This window comes from Gallinula chloropus, assembly GCF_964237585.1.
Source record: "Gallinula chloropus genome assembly, chromosome: 1".
NCBI lineage: Eukaryota > Metazoa > Chordata > Aves > Gruiformes > Rallidae > Gallinula > Gallinula chloropus.
This window is the reverse complement of record NC_140085.1, coordinates 4,439,113-4,461,264: the sequence shown is the minus strand read 5'-3', so window position 1 is coordinate 4,461,264 and position 22,152 is coordinate 4,439,113. Positions and strand designations below refer to the sequence as shown.

The window sequence follows — 22,152 nt, the reverse complement described above, 5'->3', positions numbered from 1 at the left end:
AGCTCCCATACTTTAGCCACATTAATCTCTTCTATCATGCCACTCCAAGTGCTAAGAAGTGATCTAGCCTCTTCTCTCAATAGTTGTTCCTACCCTGCCTTGTTGACCCACAAAAGTATGAGCCACCCAAAAATGAACGTTCACTGGTGTTCATCAGTTCCCACTGGGAAAAGGAGACAGCTTGAGTCATCTGAAACAATTATTGCTTTTTTGAATGACTGTTTAATTACACTGGTCTCTTTCTTTTTTTTTTTTCTTTTCTTGTTTTTTACTTATCTCAACCAGCTAGAACTGAAACCTCAAGGGCGAATGCTGATGAATGCAAGATACTTCCTGGAAATAAGTGGCAAGTGGTTTTGTTCGTTAATTGATAGATGTGATTTCTGGTTATGTGGGACATATCTGCTGTCTTGACTGAAAGCAGCGCCTGTGTTATTACTGGTTTATTCATGTGAACTATCACAATGATTTGAGATGAACACCCCAGAAAAGCAATTTTTATTGTACGGTGGGGAGGAAGAGTGACAGTTTTTTTCTGTGATTTGAAAGGCAGATTTTTGGCCAACAGTAGGTTTTATCGTTACACTAGGCAAGACAGAAGAGGTGCATAAGGAGCCAGCTCCCTCCAAAATAGTTCTATTTGGATGTATACATGTAACATGCTGTGGTGTGTGTCATAGTGCAGATGTGAAAGTTGGGATACAATTTACAGTTGATGACACCCAAGTGGATTGTTGGTAGGGCTTTTATGATCAAGAGCGATCTCGGCACATCAGGAAAGGAACTTAGGGAGTGTTTTATCTGATCAGATGCCAGGTTCTGCTGAAAAGTGAGCTGGATTACTCACTAGGCTCCATTGCCTGATCCAGCTAGACCTCCAAGGACATGTCTCTTCACTGGGAACCAAATCCCACCTGCAGAGTTTGATGTCTGTGTGACCCGCGTTCTGCTTTGTTGAGGAAAATCTGTTTCACTCCATATGCTCAGTCTTATCTTTCTGAGTTTGATGCCAAAAAGCTCACACCCTCGGATGTGTTGTGAAGCTGTAAGGTGTAGGTATCTAGAAGGACCTTCCATTTATAGAAACAGAGTACTGAAAGCAACTAACAGCATGTTCATGCTGATATTTTCTTTGTCCATTTCTACCTTTAATATAGAATAGGCTACTGTTGCCTCCTTGTATGTTATACCAGAGAGGCCAAAGCATAGATATTAAAGTTGTGTCTATATTACAAATAGCAAGATTGGCATCAGGGCACACTGGGAGCCAGTTTCATATTTTTGTATATATATATTTATGCACATGTGTTTGTGTGCACATATAGATAATTGTTATTTTTTTATGTGATTTCGTCTTTTTTAGGACATGGTTCTTCAGCACTATACAAAGTTAGAAGGTTATGCTTAACTGCAAATTATCTCTTCTTGGGGATTTCTAGTCTACATTTTAAAAGCTGCATTATGAATATTCAAGGGAGCTCAGAGTCCCAAGTTTAAAGTCATTTTACTGTCCCAGTAGAAATGATAGATAAAAACCTCCCAAACAAGCCTTGTGTGGGTTTCAGAAAATGGTATTTCTTAAAAATATTCATTCCCATAAGCAAATCATCAGCTTCAGTTGCTTAGTATTTTGGCAGCTGTATTTTTTTTTCAAGGTTCCTGATTAGGACAGGGTACCCTAATAAATCTGTTGTTTTCTTTCCCCTCAGATGCAAAGGACCTGGCTGACTGTGAGACTGAAGGTTTTTTCTCCTTACACCAGCGCAGGGGAGCCATCAAACAGGCCAAAATCCATAATGTCAAGTGTCATGAGTTCACGGCCACCTTCTTTCCTCAACCCACCTTCTGCTCTGTCTGTCATGAGTTTGTATGGTAAATGAAAACAGATCTATGCATTTTCCCTTTTTAAGCCTAGGGACCAACTTTGCTTCTCCAGGGAATATCTGTGGTCCCGCTGCCTATACTGACAGCAGGACCAGACCCTTGGCATCTTATATATAGAGCTATTGTATCACTTCAAGGATGAAGTTCACAGTTTTTCTTTCAACTTGAAAGTTCCTTTATTTTTTTTTAGTTCATTTTTTATAAATGTTTTTGTCTTTGGCCAAAATCAGCCACATTTGATATTTATATATTGTGAAATTCAGAGGGTGGGTATATGAAAAGCAGTGAGCATCACTCCACAGTTAGACTGAGTGAAGATGTTTTGAATAGAGAAGGTCTATAAAGACTGATAAAATGCAAAGCTGTTTCATTCTGTTTCTTCCATAAATGTTCCTCTCCTTTCTTCTGTGGAGGCTTTCAGAAAATTCCTCATTAACCATTTCTCTGTGTATTACAGGGGTCTGAACAAGCAAGGCTATCAGTGCAGACGTAAGAACCTTTTTTCGGGGGGATTATGGTTACTATAATTTTTACTTCATCTTTTCCTAAGGCATTTTTTGTTACTAACACCACGACACTTGTTCTTTCAGAATGTAACGCTGCCATTCATAAGAAGTGCATTGATAAAGTCATAGCCAAGTGTACAGGATCAGCAATCAATAGCAGAGAAACAATGGTGTGTATTATTATGTGGCTGCTTTTAAAGAACTTGGGTGTCGTTCAGGTCTCTCTTACATCACTGTGAGCCAACTTCTGACAAAGCAAAAGGTGCTGCTGAACTAAAGGCCATGTGATCTGATCTGTGCCCTTTGTTTTTCATGTTCCCAGTAGTTTCATTACCTCCTACCTGTGATTTATTCAAATGCACCCAACTGAATAAGCAGTTCCTGAATCAGGGGTGACATTTTTCTAATGTGTGAAGTATAGCTCAGAGGGAAGTAATGGACACAGTGTGGAGATTTACTTGAGGAGATCCTTCACTATCCGATGTTAGGCAGGACATCACACTGAATTTTCAGAGCAGGACTTTAACATCCCACTCTGTGTTATCTGAGATTTCCAAACAGAAGATCTAGCATCTTCACTATTATTTATTTTGGTTTTCTCATATAATTTTATAATAAATCTTTTTTTGTCAGGAACTTTAACTCCTGGTAGGACTATTCTCTTTGTCTTAGTCGTGTCTCACAGCTTATGTTTGCTTCCAGTCCCATCCTGCCTCCTGTTCTCCTTTTGCAGTGTTTAGAGATAAGATTTGTCTCACCTGTCTTCTGACATTTGCAGGGCAGATGTTTCAGACTTAGTCATCACCTTTTACTCCCTGTATACTAAATGAAGAAAAATAAGTGCTTCCAAGGAGTGATTCATGACAGCAAATGTTGACATCTATCTCAGGATGGGATTAATAATTTTTACAAGTATCCCTGTCTTTCCACTGAGCATTAAGGAAGTCTGGGTGCATAGCTGAGCTGCAAGCAGCTATCTGGTCACATAAATCAAGCCCAGGGATTAAACTGCCCAGTTCCCACTGAATTGCACAGATCAGTATGTGGTTCTATAGATCTGAATGATACTTAGTTTTTCTTGATGGATTACCCAAGGAAGAAAAGGGCAGTAGGCATCCCATCTTCTGTGGTACAATGCTGTTGGTTTCCCATGTAGAGCTGGGGTGGAGAGGCGTGAATTGCCAACATGGATTTTCTCTTGCAGTTCCATAAAGAGCGGTTCAAGATTGACATGCCTCACCGCTTCAAAGTCTACAACTACAAGAGTCCAACTTTCTGTGAGCACTGTGGCACGCTCCTCTGGGGCCTTGCACGGCAAGGATTGAAGTGTGATGGTGAGTTCCTGGTGTGTGTGACGCAAGCTGAGCATTGGGAGCCGGATATTGTCTTAAGAGAGTTGCAACCTAAAGAAGTAAATCTCATTTATCACCTTCTCTGAGATCTGTATGAGGTGTCATCTGGGGTGTTGGAGGAGTGCTCAAGGGGGCCGTTCCTCAAGGAGAATAATTCTTCATGGAGGAGGACCACTGTCAGCATATAGAAATATATGAGGTCCACGAGGCTGAAGAGTCACTTCCCAGAGAGACAAAGAACATCTCGGTGCTCACCTTTGATCTTCCAAAATCACTCTTAGTATTGACTTTCATTCTGTATTTCCACCATCAGACAGACCCAAGACATTTCACCATCTTCATAATCCTATAGCAATGGGGAGATCCTGTTCTGTGTTATCTGTGAGCTGACCGACTGGGGAGTTTTGGTAGCCTGTAGCTGTAAAGGCTGATAGATGTAGAAATACAACCTTTTGCACAGAAGAAGATATAAAAAAAACCTGTCTCCATATAGAAACAACAAAAAAAACCCAACCTGAGTGCCATAGAGACATAAATGGTGACCAGGCTTTGAGCTGTTCACATTGCTGATCTCTGCCAACAGCGGCACACATTCCTGCTCAACAAAATGCCAAAGCTTTTGCTTCCTAGCTATCCTCTGTTGCCCTGACACCTCTTGTTCTTTCTTTCAGCATGTGGCATGAATGTCCATCACAAGTGCCAGACAAAAGTAGCAAACCTTTGTGGAGTTAACCAGAAACTAATGGCTGAAGCGCTGGCAATGATAGAGAGCACCCAGCAGGTAAATACTTTTAAGCTGTGAGTGACCTGGAGAAAGGAGGATCAATTATTCAATGTTTGTTTCAGTGCAAGAAATAAGGGCATTGAGTGGAGGAGAAGCACTGTGGGTAACAAGTTCAGAGCAAAGAGTGGGAAGTGGGTCATTCATGGAATAAGCACTTGAACTCGTGACAGCAATATCTGGAGGCCAAAAGTTTTCATGGCTTGAAGTGACAATCTCCAGTGTTGATAGAAAAGCACTGCCTTTGGATCAGTAAATCTCTGAGATGCACATCTCTGGAGACAGGGAGGATGTTCTTAGATGACTTTGCATTCCCACACTGAGCGTTACCACTCTTTACCTGGTAACTACTTGATCACCATGACACACAGGACAGGATCTGAATGGACTCTTGCCCTGATTCAGTACAGTTGTAGTTACATTATGTTTGTGACAAAGGTGGTGTTACAGGGTCCAAGACAGAGTGAGAGGAACTTGGTTTCATCCTTTTACTACCCACTACTGTGCTCCATGGTTCCCACTTAGTGGTTTCTCCTGGGACTCTCTGGTCTATTTGGAATGAAACTCCCCAGAGCAGGAACTCTCACAAAGAGACATGGGCCCTGGGTAGAGGATCTAGATACTGCTGTCATAAGATCAGTGAATAAACACAGAAAATTTAATTAAAAGTAAGGGAAGATGGCTAGTCACAAGCCCAAAACCATAAAAGATTTTAGAAGTAGTAGTTCAAAATCATGATTTCTAGGACACCTCTCGGCTCTTGAGTAATTTTAGAAAGTGGCAAGTACCCAGCTCTCCATATTTAGGTTGCTCGAGTATCTCATGGCAACATCTTAATCCACAGAGCAGGTGTTTTCCTGAGGGGCTATCCACCAGGATTAATGCTGCATATTTCTCACCTTTGTGTGATACACAGTGCTGTGAAACCTCCATAGAGCAGGGTTTTTTCTGCTCTTACTTCTCTATTTCCCACCTACTGTCTCTGTACAGCTCCTTGCACTGTGTAATTTGAGTCACCATAGAGAGGTGAAGACGGAAAATACTTGATGCTTTCCCTAAAATACTCTCCTAATCTCCAGTCTTTGGGGACTTCTTCAGGCATAGCTGGTGTCTTAGTGTTTAGTAGGCCTCAGAGGATTTATCTTTCATGCCTTTGTTTCACAGAATCATAGAATTGTTTAAGTTGGAAAAGCCCTTTAACATCATCAAGTCCAATTGTTAACCCAGCACTGCCACTACTACACCATCTCCCTAAGCACCACATCTATGCATCTTTTAAATACCTGCAGGGATGGTGACTCAACCACTTGCCAGGGCAGCCAGTTCTGATGATTTGCAACCCTTTGAGTGAAGAAATTTTTCCTAGTATCCAATCTAAACCTCCTCCAGTGGAATTTGAGGCCATTTCCTCTTGTCCTATTGCTTGTTACTTGTGAGAAAGACACTCACCTTGCCACAGCCTCCTTTCAGGTAGTTGTAGAGAGCTGTCAGGTCTCCCCTCAGCCTCCTTTCCTCCAGCCTAAACAACCCCAGTTCCTTCAGCCACTCCTCATAAGACTTGTGTTCCAGACCCTCCACCAGCTTTGTTGCTCTTATCTACACTCACTCCAGCACCTCAATGTCCTTCTTGTGGGTGGAGTCCAAACCTGAACACAGCACTCGATGTGCTGCCTCACCAGTGCCCAGTGCAGGGGGATGATCCCTGCCCTGGTCCTGTTGGTCACACTATTCCTGATACAAGCCAGGATGCTGTTGGCCTTCTTGGCTGCCTGGGCACACTGATGGCTCATGCTCAGACAGCTGTTGCCCAACACCCCCAAGTCCTTTTCTGCCAGGCAGACTTCCAGCCCGTCTTTTTCAAGGTATTACATGGGGTTGTTGTGATTCATGGGAGTCTCACCACCTTGACACAGTGTCCTGGTATAAAGAGTTCTTCAAGAGTGACATCCAGACACTGTACAGGGGTGAGGCTGCCACATGTTCCAGCCTCTAGTATTTTTCCAGATTTGTCTTCAAAGTGGACTATTGAGGAAGAACTTGTTAATTAAAACAACCTTTGTGTGGATAGCCAGGGACTCAGACCCCTGTGCAAAATAGGGGACCTCTATACTGGCAATATAAACACCTGTTAACACCCACACACACCTTACAGAAGGCTATGAGTTCCTCTAGGTTACCAGACTCCTAAGCATTAGGTACAGAGATGCTCTTCTCAGAAGCAAAGGGTTCTTCTAGATCTTGGCTTGTGTAGCAGTCACACTCAAGAGCCAGCAGTGTCTTTAATCTCACAACATTTGGCTCAAAAAGTAATTTGCTGTTTTTTTTTAAATCCAGGCTCGTTGTCAGCGTGACACTGAACAGATTTCCAGAGATGGACCTCTTGAAATTGGCTTCCCAGTTCCTGTGAAGGAGGTAACACCACTTCAGGCATTGCCAACATCTACAACAGGAAAAAAAGGTAGTTTCACCTATTGGTACAGAACAGTAGGATTTGATAAGTTTTTGTTTGTACGTGGTTAGGTGGACATGAGAAGAGTGGGGAATTTATTGCCCAGTGAAACTTCCATGCATCTTTCCATCCTTTCTCATCCCAGGATATCAACAACTTTTCCCAGCCCCATCACCTGGGCATGGTAGATACCCTAGATCCCAACCTGGTTCATTCCTTCTCTACAAACCTACAACTCTTCCATGTTATCCCAACATGTTGGTAACATGAGACACCAACCATCACACATTCAGCTAGCCCCTAAACTTTCTTTCTGACCCAGTGCTTTAGCACTCCTGGTACCTACAGTGGGAATAATGTGTTTATTCCTCTCCTGGGACTCACAGACTGTAATATCTGGGAACTTTAAAGAGAAACCAAGCTCTAAATGGGAGACTGGGAATCATTCTGATCACCAGGGCTAATTCTTTTTCTGATATCAGATTTTTGAGTAAGGGTTGGCATCCAGTACCTTTGAAAATCATTTACACATCCCCATTTCACTCAGGAGCTGATCTAAGTGTCACAGCCCTCTGTGCTACAGGAGCAGACGTTTAGGAGGGTGAAGGAGAAATTGAGGAACACAGTTGATTAACAGAACTTGGACAAAGCTACTGGGGGCTCTGGGGCCTGAAATTAAAACTACAGTCTCTTGGGGAGGTCTCTTGCTTGTCTGCTTTGTGCTTGGGTCAAAGAACTCTGAATATTAGGAGAAAAAATGGCACTATCTTTCCTTAGGCTCAGGTGGCCCACAATAAAAGGTCATTTCAAGACCCCTCCATGTTCATGGTGTCCTTCCAAGAACTGTACTGTACCAACAGCAGAACTATAATGGCACTGACACAATGTTTTTCTGCCTCTTGCAAGCTTTAAACTGCATCTACCAGAAAGGAGAGGGAAAAAGAAGAGTACAAGTGAATCAATACTTAAACCTAGCAAGGACTGGGACAGTGGGTCCTCAGCTCCAACCATAACCAACGGTCAAGCTGAGAGCCCAGGCCTGACCATCATCTACTTTCTCAGTGGAAGTTAGTACTTCCCTGTGTGGAGATAACATCTGAACCTAGGACAAAATGTCAGAAGGTACTTGCTAAAGCCTGTCAGAACCACATTATACCAGTGCTCTGGGTTTGAAACTGCAGCACCAGGCTATTGAATCTGAGAGGTGGGTATTGGTACCATCTGAGCTAAGGTGTTTAAGTTTCCTTTGGCCCCCAAGGGGAAATAAATGATGTCCCCACCTGTGCTTATTTACTTTCATTTCTACAAGTAGAACTGACTATGCTGATATGAATCAGTAAAGCCTCAAATGGTTTCACATCTGGTTTACATGTGGGTCTATTTATCTGCTGAGTAGTGTTCTTACTGTTCAGCAGTTTAGGACAGTAAAGCAAATGTGCACTTGAGTGCATGGGATAAATCCAGTAAGGGACAGGATCTCATAGAAGTTCACGTACATCCAAGTACGTGAAGCACTGAAGAAACTCTTGAGGAGTTCCACTCCGGGACAGCTGGAGTACTTGATCAGAGGTTCACATTCAGAGTAGGGAGCCAATATGAAAATGCTATCCCATCTGTTTTACATGCTAGCTTTGCCAAAAGTCTTGAAAAGGTCTTGAAAAAAAATGGGGCTGCATCATTATGGCAGGCAGCAAGAAACACAGGTGGCCAGAAGTGAAGTGTTTGGTCCTGGTTTTCTGCCATAAAACATAAAGGCAGATGAAGGAGTTTGTAAAGTAGGAGTAATGCCTCTGAAGAAGGTGGAATTTCACTGGAGTAAAATGTCATCCAGAGGGAAAGTGATGTGGGACCAGAGTCAATATACTTAGTAGATTTGGTCATCACATTTCCATTTATTTGAAATACTCTTTTAAAAATCTAAGGATAATACCGATAAGTGTACTGGGGATTTTCTGCTCATTTCCAGGGGTTTATTTGAATGCTTTGATCTGTGTTGCAGAGCCACAGGGTATCTCCTGGGAGACTCCAGTGGAGGGCACAATGAAGGGGGAGTCTCTAATAGAGACAGACTTAGGAAGAGAACAGCCCCAGGAGCAGCAAGAGCACCAAGTGCAGCTAAAACTAACAATTGAAGATTTTGTCCTGCACAAGATGCTGGGGAAAGGCAGTTTTGGCAAGGTAAGCATCAGGGGACTGAGACACCACTACACAGATTTGCATATTCCTTATTATGACACTAAATAGCATGTGGTTTGAAGGCATCTCTAAGCCTTCAAAGAAACCTTGCTCCAGCATGGCTGAGTCTTGAATCTGGTCTTCTCCTTGATTAAGATGAGATTCTCCTTGCCCTTCCCTCTGCCCTGTGAGTTGCTGCCTCATGAGTATCAGTAATGGAAGAGGAAAGCAGCCAAGTAAAGCTGCAACTTCCCCATCCACACAGGTTGCCATGGCCTGTGCGTCCACAGAAAGCAGGTGGGAAAGATCTCTGTGCTGTTCCACTTCATCCAGCTACTCCTGCAAGCTTAGAGGGAGGCGGAAGCATTAGCTGAAAAGCTGAGTGTGGATCACCTCTCCTCTCCAGGGCAGCAGGTCCCCAGCTGGGAACGCTAACTGCTCTTTCTCAGCTCCAATCTGTGCTGGAGCATGAAGTAAATTTTGCAACAGCCAAGAATTTGTGCTTCTGAAACAAGAACCACCTGTTTTCTGTGGATTCATTAATCTCCATGAATTGTGGATTTTTCTTCCTTCTCACAGATGTCCCCTGGAAGGGGAGTTGTGTTATTCAGTGCCAACGCAGAGCTGCGTGAATCAATTTCAGAAGAACTCACCATTGTATTTTTCACAGCCAATAAGGAGAATGAGTATCAGATCCCAAACATTTCCAAGGTGGAAACTGTGTTTTAAAGAAGGGCTACTTTTTGTCTGCTGACTGAGCTGGGGGAATTGCTGCAGTCAGTTCTTAAACTGGTGAAAAGTTTTCTGCCTTGGCTTTCTGTACTTGAAAACACTTAGCATGTCTACACTTTGCCTGGGAAGTAGAGCCAAGGCATCTGAGTTAGAGCCAAGCCAAAATACCCCAAACTCCACAGCCCAGGCTAACGGGGACTCAAGAGCACAGATGTCATAGAAATATTTACATTGGAAGGAAGGGACTTTTAGAGGTCATCTAATCCAACCTGCTGCTCAAAGCAGGTCTGATCAGATGAGGTTGCTCAGGGGCTTGATTACTCAAGCCTTGAATACCTCCATGGAATCAGATTCTGTATCTTGCTTCAGCCCCTGAGTTAACTCTCCAAGCTTGCAAATGTCTGTATCTCTCTGCAGTGCACCATGTGGGTGTGGAGAGGACAGGCTATTTCATGCCCTTCTGCAACAAAAGTCACCCACAAGTTTTCTCTGTAGATGTTGCTCCTAGTGCTCTTAATTGCTTGGCTTCCCCAAGATAGTGCATGCTGATCTCCATGCCTGAGGGGTCCCTCCAGCTCTGCATGGACCAAGGATGTTAAGGGTCAGACCCATGAGGAAACCCCCTTTGCATGAGGTCTGGCCTTGCCTACTTTCACCTTGGATGTTGCAGCCCAAGGCACAAATATACTGCATTCCCCAGATTCCCAACAAGAGCAGTGCTGTGCACAAAACCAGGGGTAAAAAGGGTGCCTGCAGCATCAGCACTGTTAGCATTTCTAGTCATTCACTGCAGAGACAGAGGGAAGCTCTACAGTCTACTCTCTGTCTAGTGCTACAAAGTGAAATGCAAGAGTAGCCAAAAGGGTAAGTAGAACCTTTGTCAGGGCTAAAACGTGTCTGAGCCTACCCAGTAAACAGTGTCAGGTAGAGAACTTCAGAACCTCTTAGATGAATCTTGCATGTTTGTTCAGTCTGTGGGAAACAGTATTGACAAGCTGTTGGTGTAAAGATCAGGACTGGTGCTGCCTTCCAGTGGAGACTTCTTTGCTTTATGATCATAGAAATCATAGAACCATAAAGGTTGGAAAAGACCTCCTAGATCCTCTAGTCCAACCATCCCCCTACTACCTATATTACTTACTAAACCGTGTCCCTAAGTACCTTTACTTAAACACCCCGAGGGATGGTGACTCCACCACCTCCCTAATGCCCAACCACTCCTTCTGAGAAGTAACTTTTAATCTCCAACCCGATTGATCTCTAGAAAACCTTCTCTGCATGTCTGTGTCTCAGTTTTCCTACCCATAAAAATAGATAGAGGTCCTAAGTCCTCTGGGATGTGATTTGGTCTTCTCAAAGAAGTCCTGCAGAAGCACAGGGGACCCAACCTGTCTGCTCAGGCCTTCTGCTGACCAGATGGAAGGGGAGAAAGTCATATCTGTTATAGATCAGGCTAAGTGCTGGTAGACATCAGTTTACACCTGCTGAGGATCTGGTGCATGGGCATTTGCATTTCACATGTTGACAAAGCAACATTCTATGTTTTGTTATTTAAGGTCAGAAAACAGGAAATGTATCTCATGAGCATTTGCATAAAGATGGTTTCTGTTATCAGAAGTGCTTGGCACTCTGACATGGTCTGTCCATAAGGGCATGTAGCCCCTGCTCTTGTAATCACCAAAACCTTCTCATCCTTCCCCATGGTTCAGCTTCATAAAACTATTCTGCATGTGTGGAACAAACTCAAAGTCTACAGAGTTATAATGGCAGAACTGTGCCTGAAAGTCAGTGGTTTTTAAGGTCTAGCCTAGTGAATCCCCCAAAACTCAGCTCCCATCCTTGCATGGCTGCTGTGCCAGGTCTGAGAGAAGAACATTGCCCTTTTTGAGCAGTTGTTTCCACCCTAGGTGTTCCTCGCAGAGCTGAAGAGCACAGACCAGTATTTCGCTGTGAAAGCCCTGAAGAAGGATGTGGTGCTGATGGATGATGATGTTGAATGTACCATGGTTGAGAAGAGAGTCCTCTCCTTAGCTTGGGAGCACCCATTCCTGACTCACGTCTTCTGTACGTTCCAGACCAAGGTAAGACAAGGATCTGTCACCTTCCTCCACAAGTGGAGGGTGTCTTGATGAGGTACAGATATTTGGTGAAGTGCTTAAGTCTGCTAGATGTTAGGGAATAGCTTGGACATGAAGCTGTGCTAAGGGAAGGGATATTCAGATTAACCACTTGGGAAGTGTCTCCAGGAATTCCATCTGCCTTCCCTGCATTAACCGCTGGGGTGCATTTGAGGATTACACCATCCAACACTGATTGAGATGACTATACAGAGACCCATATCTACATCAGGTAGCCCGTGCTGAGGGTGTGCAAAAGCCACATCCAGGGTGCAGATGTGCCTACACTGGTGTTATCTGAACCTCTTGGACCATGAAGCGGTACCTTTATGCTGTAGCGACTAGCCTGGATCAGAGGTAACTCAAGAAACTCTGGTTATGAGGAATGAACACTCACTTCAAGAAAACTCTTTTCCTAGTTACTGTTAAGGTGCATCAGACCCTTCCTAAGACATGAAGGACCACTGGTGGTGAAGGCTGCAGTTCAGAGGGGTGGCACAGTAGTACCTTCACCTAAAATCGTGCTTAAGACTCCAAACCAAAATTGAAATGATATTTAAGTAAAGTATATATCTTCATGGCCCTACCTGGCAGCAAACCACCTGACTGAAGCACACACAAGGCATAGAAAAAGATGGAAGGAACTTTGAGAGGTTGTCTTGTCTATCCATGCTACCCAATCCCCTCCTGACATGTTTGCTATCCCAAAGCTCAAATTCAGAGGAACATCACTCTATCAAGGCTGTTTGTTCAGGTATTTGTTAGGATGCTCCCAGTCCCCACTCAGTCCAAGGATTTAATGATACAAAAACTGCTCGGTGGGAGGTTAGGACCTGCTCATCAAGAGGCTTGCTGCTTCTGCAGGGTCAGGAGAAACAAATATAACCTCTGCAGTATATCCCAGTCACCCTGGGGGATGCAGCACCTGTTTAAAGACAGATTAAATTTATAATAGGGAATGTCTAGGAATGGCTGTAGGTGATGTGACACTAACCCCAGAGATTCATGTTTAACCCCTTCAGGCCTCTTAGCCAGGACAGCATGGCCTGGGAATGGACCCTTGCCTGGAGAAAAAGGAATTAATTCCTTTTTTGGAGGCTAGAATTCAGAGGAAAATATAAATGACCCCCCAAAAAATCCAAGGCTTAATTAAAAAGATGAAATATTCACCACAGTCACAGCTCTACAAGGGAGTTTAAACTCCAGGGATAGCTGCCTGTAACTCCAGGTGCCCAAGGGGATGTCGACTGGTGCCAGTGGCTGACTTGCGTGCAGCAGCAGAACCATCTTGTCTGTGGTCCAGCCCTAGTCCAACCCTGATCTGGAAGCTGGAGGTCAGGTTTGGGGTGGAGACAGCAGTGTCAGCCTGCAGCTGTGGTTTCAGGCAGTGCATGCATGTAAGTGACATTTCCCTCATGAGATCACAATAAAAAGATGACTAAATGGAGTCGTGCCAGGAACCAGATGGGGTTTACTGACCATTTAGGGTGGGACTATGCTTCCAACTGTGACTGATGCAAGGAAAACCTGCAGGATGGAAAAGCCATGAAAAAAAACAAGGATGCCAGGCTCAAAACCCCAAGTGTCCTACATTGCCTTAAAGGCAGCATCAAAGCATTGTCCTGTTGACATACAGAAAGCGTCTCCATCCATCCCACCCCAAGTCAACATTGCCACTTTAAAGTTATTTGATCTCTGCCCTCAAGTGCTCAGATACAGGAGCTGGAATGTGGCTGCCCTGGGCCCTGATTGATTTCCAGCTTATGTTTTTCTCCTCTGACCTTTGCACGCCAAGCAGCAATCACTCAATGAGGGAAAACCATTCAGAGCAGGAGAGCTGTGACAAGCCGTGGGCAGCCTTTCACAGCTCAAAGGACAGCATGGTTCAGTTGTAATATCTTTGTAGAGCAAGTGTGTAGAAGCCAGGGCACCGCTGTGCAGAACCTCTGGACTTTTATATTGAAAATTTGAATTTTCAATTTTAACATTGATTATTTATTTATTTAATGCATCGCTGGATAGATGAGTAGCTTCAAACAGAAATGTGTGTGTCAACAAATGCCTTTCTAAATCTCTAGTGCTTTGGCTTGCAGTGTTTCTGAGCTGCTTCAGGTACCATCTCTCTAAAGGACAGGAAAAACATGTATATTCCTACCCTGAAACGAGAACCTCAGTAGTCCCCATGTCTCCAGAGGCGGGGAAAAAAAAGTCATATAATCTGTTGACAGTTCTCTGAACTCTGGGATGAGTTTCTTCCTGGCCTCAACCCAGGTAATCAGTGAATGCTTGAAATATATAAAGCTTGACAGCGCTTCAGACAGGTTTTTGCAGGCACTGGGCACCTCATACTCCTCCTTTTTGTTCTTGGAGAGGCTGAACGATCAGTGCTTTCAAAACTCAGAATGCTTGTCATGTTTTGCTACATGAGAATAAATTCAAATGCATGGGGGGGTTTCCCAATCTGGTTTTGAACTGGTTTATTTTACTGCAGTAATCTTTGTATCCAGATATTCAGCTGACATAATTATTTGGTGTGAATTTTAGCAACAACCTCAGAGAGTTACTCTGTTTTATTAGAATTAAAGGAAAACTGTTACATTAAAGAGGAGGAAAACCATGTTTATAATTCAGTGAAATCCCCACATTAGTAACACCAAAACAGCAACTAGCATTCCACTGCTTATGTCTTATTTTTCTTTTCTTTTTGAATTTCACTGATCTTCTGTGATAAAACAGTGACTTTTTGAAAGTCAGTGTGGTTTCTGTTTCTTTACTTCGTTGACCATGTTTTTATTCACACCCTTTACCTAAATGCAAATTAAGTCTTGAGGCATTTTGGGTTGTAGCACAAAATAGCAACACAGTAGACCATCTCAACCCAAAAGAGAAATAACATTTATTGCAATTTAAAAGCAAATGTTACAGAAACATTTATTTTCTACTTTACTAATGGTTTTTTATCTTCTAAGAGTCCTGTTTGTGAGCTATTTTCACATCCTCTGTCCTTAATACTTACTTTAAAAACTCTTACATTGGCAGGAAGGAGAAAAGGATTGTAAATAATGAGGAGTGTGATCCTAATTTAAAAATTCTTAGACTCTGAAGTGTTTTCCACAAGTATTTTCAGGATATTTCTCATTAAAATATCTCCTTGGAGAAAACTGCAATCCCTGTAAAATTTTCCAAGGGTAATTTCAATTTTCTTCTATCTTTGTCTTGCCATTAGGGGAACAGGGCTGAATTACTTGACCTGAATCAGCGTGTGGGCTGGCACATGGGTGCTTCACATGCATTCAGTGTTCACCTCCATTGCCTGTCTGTGCCACAGACCCTCTAAACAGCCTTGAATTGGGCCCACATGACCTCTCCAGGCTATGCAGGACCCTCTCTGAGCATAGCATGGCTGCAGGATGCTGATGCGTTGCAGGAGATGTCATTTTGCAGGGAGGATGCAAGCCTTGACTTCCAGCATCAGTGAACCATTGAAGGCACAGCAAAGTTTTGAGTGGACTAAACAAAACACTGTGTGCTGGTCACAAAATGAGGTGTCTTGTGAGGTCATATCAGACATCTTTCTAGCCAACATCATAAGGAAGGCTAAGACAAGGAAGGAAAGCTAAAGGAGAGAGCACAGGTCAACACAGTCATTTTTCTCTTGAACAAACCATCCCACGCTCTGACCTTCACCTTCAGCCACTTGGAAGACATGATCTTGAAGGTTTTTAGGGCTCCACCCTAGAAGTATTTTTGGGGTAATACATCAGCTTGGAAAAATCTAATTCAAGGCTAGTAGACCCAGCTGGTGGGAAAGCTGTGGAAGAGTTGGGAAGTTTAGGAAGGCTTTGAGGATTTCTCCTCTTGCAACCAGCAGTCTGGAAAACTGGCAAGGTCTCCTTCAGTTCTGGCCCAAATTTCAATGTGGTTCAGAAGAAATAGCAGCGTCTCAGCAGAGCTTTGGGATTTCAACAAGGTTCTGCCAGAGGAGGTGTGAGCAGCTGTAATTACAGCATCAAAAATATGAAGTCTTTACAAGACACTTCTAGGTGGTGTCAGCCCATGTGGTGGGAACAGGTGGAGTGTACTGGCAAGGAAAATAGTCATGGAGTTTTTTAAGTGATAGATGAGCAACACATTAAATACACATATTCTAATTGCCTTCCTGTTGTCCAGCTCTGAGGAGAATTGGGACAAAGTATATACAGCTTTGCCTGGGATTTCTAAAAGTCTGCAATGTATCATATAACATAATATAATATAATATAATATAATATAATATAATATAATATAATATAATATAATATAATATAATATAATATAATATAATATAATATAATATAATATAATATAATATATATAATGCTCAGTTCTTTGTACTGAAAAAGCTGGCTTCTTGAAGCAAAAACATTACCCTTTTTTCCCCCTGTATGTTGATACAACATTTATATTTCCTAAATTTGACTGCTTTGACCCTAATTTTAGGTTTTGGTCTGATTTTTTTTTTTTTTTTTTAATCTCCACATTTTCATAGAAGTTTTTATCCATCATTGAGAAAGTGAGTCACTTTCCCAAATCCCACCCAACACTGACAGGGAAAGCCACTTTCTCTTGCACTATAGGGCTGGTAGTAACTCATTTTGCCACTGTGAATGATGTATTCTGCCTGCTGTGAGCTGTGAGAAAGGGCTGGAATCACAGAACTCAAGTGAAAGGAGCTATTGCCAGCCATGTCTGCACCTTTATGTATACATGTATATTTTTATATGTGTGTATGAATATATTCATATGCTTTGTACCGAGTAGATGGGCACACAAAGTTAAGCGTGCCAAATGAGTAGTCAAAAATGCTGACACAGCAAAGATTAGAACAAAAAATAAATCATGAGATCAAGGACCAGACTGAATTATATGATGTCTTTAAGAAATGCTGCCATCTCCAGAAGATAGGCTGATATTACACAAGAGGGGAAAAAATCAGCTTTTACACTGGAGAACACAGTTAAACCTGAGCTTGCTTTTAACCAACTGGTTTTCCTAGCCCCAAAATGGTGCAAATAGCAATGTTAATACCTCCTGTGCCACTACTAGTAAGCAGAGACCCTCGCATTAGCCATTCCTCGTGGGAGCAAGTCACGATGAGGGGTGCCTGCATTATTGCTTTCCCACTGGATGTGATGCTGTGGTGAGACTGCAACACTCAGGAGGTGTTCAGCCTTGAGAAAAGGTTAAGTGGGGATCTTATTAATGTTTATAAATATCTCAAGTGTGGGACACAGGGGGAAATGGGCAGCCTCTTTTCAATGGTCTGTGAGACTGGACAAGGGGCAATGGCTGCGAGTTGGAGCACAGGAAGTTCCACACCAACATGTGGAAGAACTTCTTTACAGTGAGGGTGACAGAGCCCTGGGACAGGCTGCCTGGGGGGGAGTGGAATCTCCTTCTCTGGAGATATTCAAGGCCCATCTGGACGCCGACCTGTGCGACCTGTCCTGGGGACCCTGCTTTGGCAGGGGTGTTGGACCCAATGATCTCTGGAGGTCCCTTCCAACCCCTATGATTCTGTGATGTGGTGAAGGGCTGAGAGGCCTTGGACTCCCATATATCCAATGAACTAAAATAGATCCAAAGCACGAATTAGTGCCCAGACTGTGCTGGGCTCAGCTGCATGAAAATGTGAAGCAAGAGTCAGCTTCAGGAGTTGCAGTGTTAAGCCTTTCTCTAGGCAAGGGACAACCTCATTGAGTGGGCAGTGGGGTTAGGTCACTTAATATGCATTAAGGAGCCATCTCCATGTGGAGCCATTTGCTTGAGTAACTGCTGTAAATAAGGGTAAAACCACACAGTCCTACGGCATTAATTATTCTGATACTCATCCTCCTGGAAGCCCTAGGAGGAAGGATTTTTGCTCTACAGTAAATGGTGTTAAATTGTGTATTTGTACGTATGCAAGTGCTTTCAAATGCAAAGAAAACAAAATCTGAAAATCTCTGCAGAAAAGTGCTCTGGAGGGCTTCCAGCTGGTTTGGGAATTTTAAGAGCCTGTTGTAGGATGTACCTTCAAAAGATCAATTTAAATGCTGCCTGCTTTATACTCATTGTTTATAAAGTTGAAAGCATCTCTGATAGTGACTATTCATCCTCACAGCATGCAGAACAGAAGCAGGTTGGTTTAACTCCTTCACTGCCCTATCCTGGAGAGGCAGAGAGAGACGGTTGCTCTGCAGAGAGGAGGTCATCTTAGCACAGGCCCTGAGGGACTGATGAGGCAAGAAATTGAATTCTTACAGTAATCAAGTCTGTCAGTACCTGGCAGGACTGAGTTGACTAGGGAAGCGTGTTATTTTGTGTGCAGGATGCTTACCTGTATGTGTCTAACTGTGTTGTACATCAAGTTTCACAGTTCTGTCTGCTGTAGGAGCATTGTTTTGTCCTCCTGCAGAGGGGTTTGACAGGTACCCTCAGTTACAATGGAGAAGGCACTTGGAAGATTTTCTAGAACAAGGGAATGGCTGACATATGGACATTCTCATGACAGCTAGTGCCAGCTTTCCTGGGGCAGTGTCATTGCTGAGTGCAGGAAATGTCTTTACAGCCCTCCTTGACCTCTGTGGTTGTAAAAGAGGGACCCAAACTCTGATGTAGGATCAGACTTGTTGTCTTTAGCAAGTCTGGAACCATGACCAGAAGTTTGACTTAAGTGTTTGCTACCTGAGGGTGCTCTCACAAGCAGTCAGCAAGTCATCTGTTGTCTGTCTGCAAGGCAGATGGGTAGGGGAAGGGGTGGGCCTCTTCCCAAGCATCCTTGAAAGATGTGTAGGTCTCATCATGGAGGAACAACGTTCCTGTTTGTTTGCTTAGCATCCCTGAGATAGGACCATCATAGGGGGCAAGGGCATGATAAAGTTATGCCATCCCAGTTCCCACATCTTGAGAAATACCCACTTAACCCACTCTTGCCTGCTCCAGGTGCTGACAGACTTCAGAGCCTGGTGGTAGCAGACAGGAGGCATTAGATAACTTTCACAGGACAAGAGGAAGTGGAGGCTGGAGCCTGTCTGCAAACACATCCTTCGTGCTGTTCTAACCCTTTAACCTCTAGCACACTGTTGAATTTTTGGTGGTTTCAAGCATGGGTGTTGTTGCTTCCCATTTTTAATGTGGTGTGTAGATCTCAGGCTTAGGAAGATGTCTCAAATAATTTGTTGCAGACATACATAGGGACGATCTCAAGCAATTTTTCTCCTTGGGCTATTCCAGACAACTAAACTTTGTAGCAAGCGAGGGCAACTTCCAAGTCTCAGAGCAGAAAAGTCAGAGTGATGCTGTTTTTCTTTTCAGTACTGTATATGTACCACTCTGTAGCATGTGGTAGACCATGAACTGGGGTATTAATCATGCCTAAGTCAAGTTTGTAGTCTTCAACTTCATAGCTTCAGACAGTTGAACAAGAGTTCATAGAATGATCTTTAGATACCAATTAATCTGAGACGTTATCCACATTCTTCTTTCCTCAGATAGCAGAAGGATGCTGCCAAAGTCCCCTGTTTCAAGTTAAAGCCCACAGTCCAATTAGATAGCTGCATCAGTTGGTTGTTCAAATCCATGAGCAAGCAGAGCACGACTGCTTGTTCCACCGAATAAATGTGGACTTCAAGCTACACTTAAAGATGCTCGATAGGGTGAGAGCAAATGGTCTCAAGTTGTGTCAGGGGAGGTTTAGATTAGATATTAGGGAAAATTTCTTCACTGAAAGAGTGGTCAGGCATTGGAACATGCTGACCAGAGAGGTGGTGAGTCACCTCTGGAGGTGTTCAAAAAATACATAGATGTGGTACTCCAGAACATGGTTTAGTTACATAGTGGTATTGGAAAGATGGTTGGACTTGATATTAGTGGTCTTTTCCAACCTTAAAGATTCTATGATAAACTCAGTGGACTTTCATAGAAACACAGTGGTTTTCTCCTTGACACTGAAGCTAAATCTGGCCCATTTGAAGACCCATGAGGTTTCTTCTGTCCCCCCAGTGTGATACATGTGGCTGTCAGTCTGTCATCAGCTCATCACCTCCCCGCGTACCTTCACAGAAAACATCATTTCAAGTGTTTCCCTCAACAGGCCCCTGAGCTCACCAGATTTATACATCCCTACAGTAAAATGCCCATCTCCATTTGGCCATCTTACCTGCTCAAACTGACTTCTGTGCTCAGACTCCTACAGATGAAAGACCTTGAAACTGAAAACCTGCCCGCGTGTGGTTTATTGGTGAAATCTGTATTCTTTCCCTGGGAGGCCAGATCTGCCCCTGTGCTTGTTGGATGGCAGGTGGGGTTTCCAGCCAGACGTCCATCTAAATAAGAGCACTGTAATTAAAAGGATCTGGCTAAAGAAATTGCGCAAATGAGAGCAGACAGCTGTTATTTGAAAGGAACAAACGCTGCTGGTTTTTAAAATAGCCAGCTCTTGGCTTGCTGCCAGGGATGCTTACATTGGATTTTATGGATAAAAATCTTCCTTCAACTGTGAAAAATGTAAGTGAAAAGAACTCTATTTCCTAAAAAAAAAAAAAAAAAGCAAACCTGTGATAGGCAATAGGCAACAAAGGGAAGATATTCATAAACTTTAGCATAGCCTGGAGATGACTGACTTCAGATGCATAAAAGACAGAGAGGGGCTTTTGAGAAGAAAAAAACTACTACTGCATCCATTTTATTTTATTCAGGCATTTATGCTCAAAATCTTCTTAGAAGGTGCCCCTCCTGCTTAGTAGATACCATTCAATGTGGATGAGATGGGTCTGAGCCCCCCAGCTTCTGTTATGGCTCATGAAGCAGCAAGGTAATCAGTGTGGTGTACATCAAGGATTGAAAAGGAAACTTTGGAGATTTGTTCTGCTCTTTATTCAATGCAGAGATTTTCCCCCCATCCTTCCTATGTACCAGGAGGAGAGTTTTCCACCGTCCTTGTAGAACAGCTGATGGTTGCACACAACTTGGGACAAGGATGTGATCTTTTTCCAGTCCACTCTGATATACAAGCACTCAATTGGCACATGGAAATATGATTAATTCATGCATCTCCCCACTGGCAAGTTAGATCTTGCCTTGTTTAATAGAGCAGTTTGCAAGTTTTAAATCAAGCATGTGCTTAAAACAGCTTGCTGCCAGACACTGGCCAGTGTCTCTGATAACTTGAAAATTCAGACCCATGTTCCACCACAAAAGATGTGCAGGAACATAGTTAACACCACTTTGAGATCACTCCACTAGATGGATAATGCTCTGGGCTGGGAACCAGAGGAGGGATGGGATTTACTTCTGCCCCACCAGCCCCCCAGGAAGCTTGTTCATCTATCCTTCTGTTGCACAGGCACTGTAGAGTTGCTCATCCCCGTCTAGTGAGACTTGAGGTCTGCTGGTAAAAAATCAATGGCACCAGCTGGTGATTAAGTGGATTTGCAATGTTTGCTAATACTGTTTGTACAAATCAGAGCAATGAGGGTGAGCATGGGCTTAGAGAACAAAGAGGAGAAATGAGGAATCTGAAAAAGAAACTGCTTTCTTTCCAAAACCCTCACTGTATTCTTTTCCTTCCTCTTTTTAAGAGCTGTCTGGGTGGGGTGTTTTGTACTTTTATCTTGCCCTGACGGACACTTTTTTTTTTCTTTCTTTTTTTTTTTTTTGGTCTCATTCTCTAGGAAAATCTCTTTTTTGTGATGGAATACCTCAATGGAGGAGACCTCATGTTCCATATCCAGAGTTGTCATAAGTTCGACCTTCCCAGAGCAACGTAAGATGTTGTTATAACCTTGTGGTTTGCAGGTCACACACATGGTAGAAGCAAAGGCAGCAGCTGGAGACACTGAGGATGTTGATTTTATTCCAAGCTCTGCTACTGTCCTGTAAAGGAATCCTTGGGCAAGTCACTTGACCTCTCTGCACCTCACCCAGCTGCAGAGTGGGGATAATGCTTGTGCTGGAAGCAGAGTTGCTCTGCATCCCAGCTCTCTCAAAACAGTCATGCCGGTCATCACCCTGACTCAATGAAGGACTTGGAGCAAGTCACTTCCTCTCCCTGTCCTCTCTCCCCTCCCACAGAATGCTTTTTAAAGCCCATCCGCACAGTTGATTTCAGTCAGACGTGACCTTGCTTTGCATTCTT

The 22,152-nt window shown here is 43.3% G+C and overlaps 1 protein-coding gene across 1 annotated transcript in view; it reads left to right on the top strand.

The window, feature by feature from the left end:
- Nucleotides 1-22,152, top strand: part of PRKCQ (protein kinase C theta) — a 47,739-nt gene that overhangs the window by 9,356 nt on the left and 16,231 nt on the right. Inside the window, exons 5-14 of the mRNA XM_084279254.1 lie at nucleotides 286-346; nucleotides 1,710-1,872; nucleotides 2,342-2,373; nucleotides 2,475-2,560; nucleotides 3,595-3,724; nucleotides 4,414-4,523; nucleotides 6,858-6,981; nucleotides 8,972-9,150; nucleotides 11,787-11,960; nucleotides 21,689-21,780. Of these exons, the coding sequence (XP_084135380.1) occupies nucleotides 286-346; nucleotides 1,710-1,872; nucleotides 2,342-2,373; nucleotides 2,475-2,560; nucleotides 3,595-3,724; nucleotides 4,414-4,523; nucleotides 6,858-6,981; nucleotides 8,972-9,150; nucleotides 11,787-11,960; nucleotides 21,689-21,780 (1,151 nt within the window). The remainder of the gene's footprint in view (nucleotides 1-285; nucleotides 347-1,709; nucleotides 1,873-2,341; nucleotides 2,374-2,474; nucleotides 2,561-3,594; nucleotides 3,725-4,413; nucleotides 4,524-6,857; nucleotides 6,982-8,971; nucleotides 9,151-11,786; nucleotides 11,961-21,688; nucleotides 21,781-22,152) is intronic.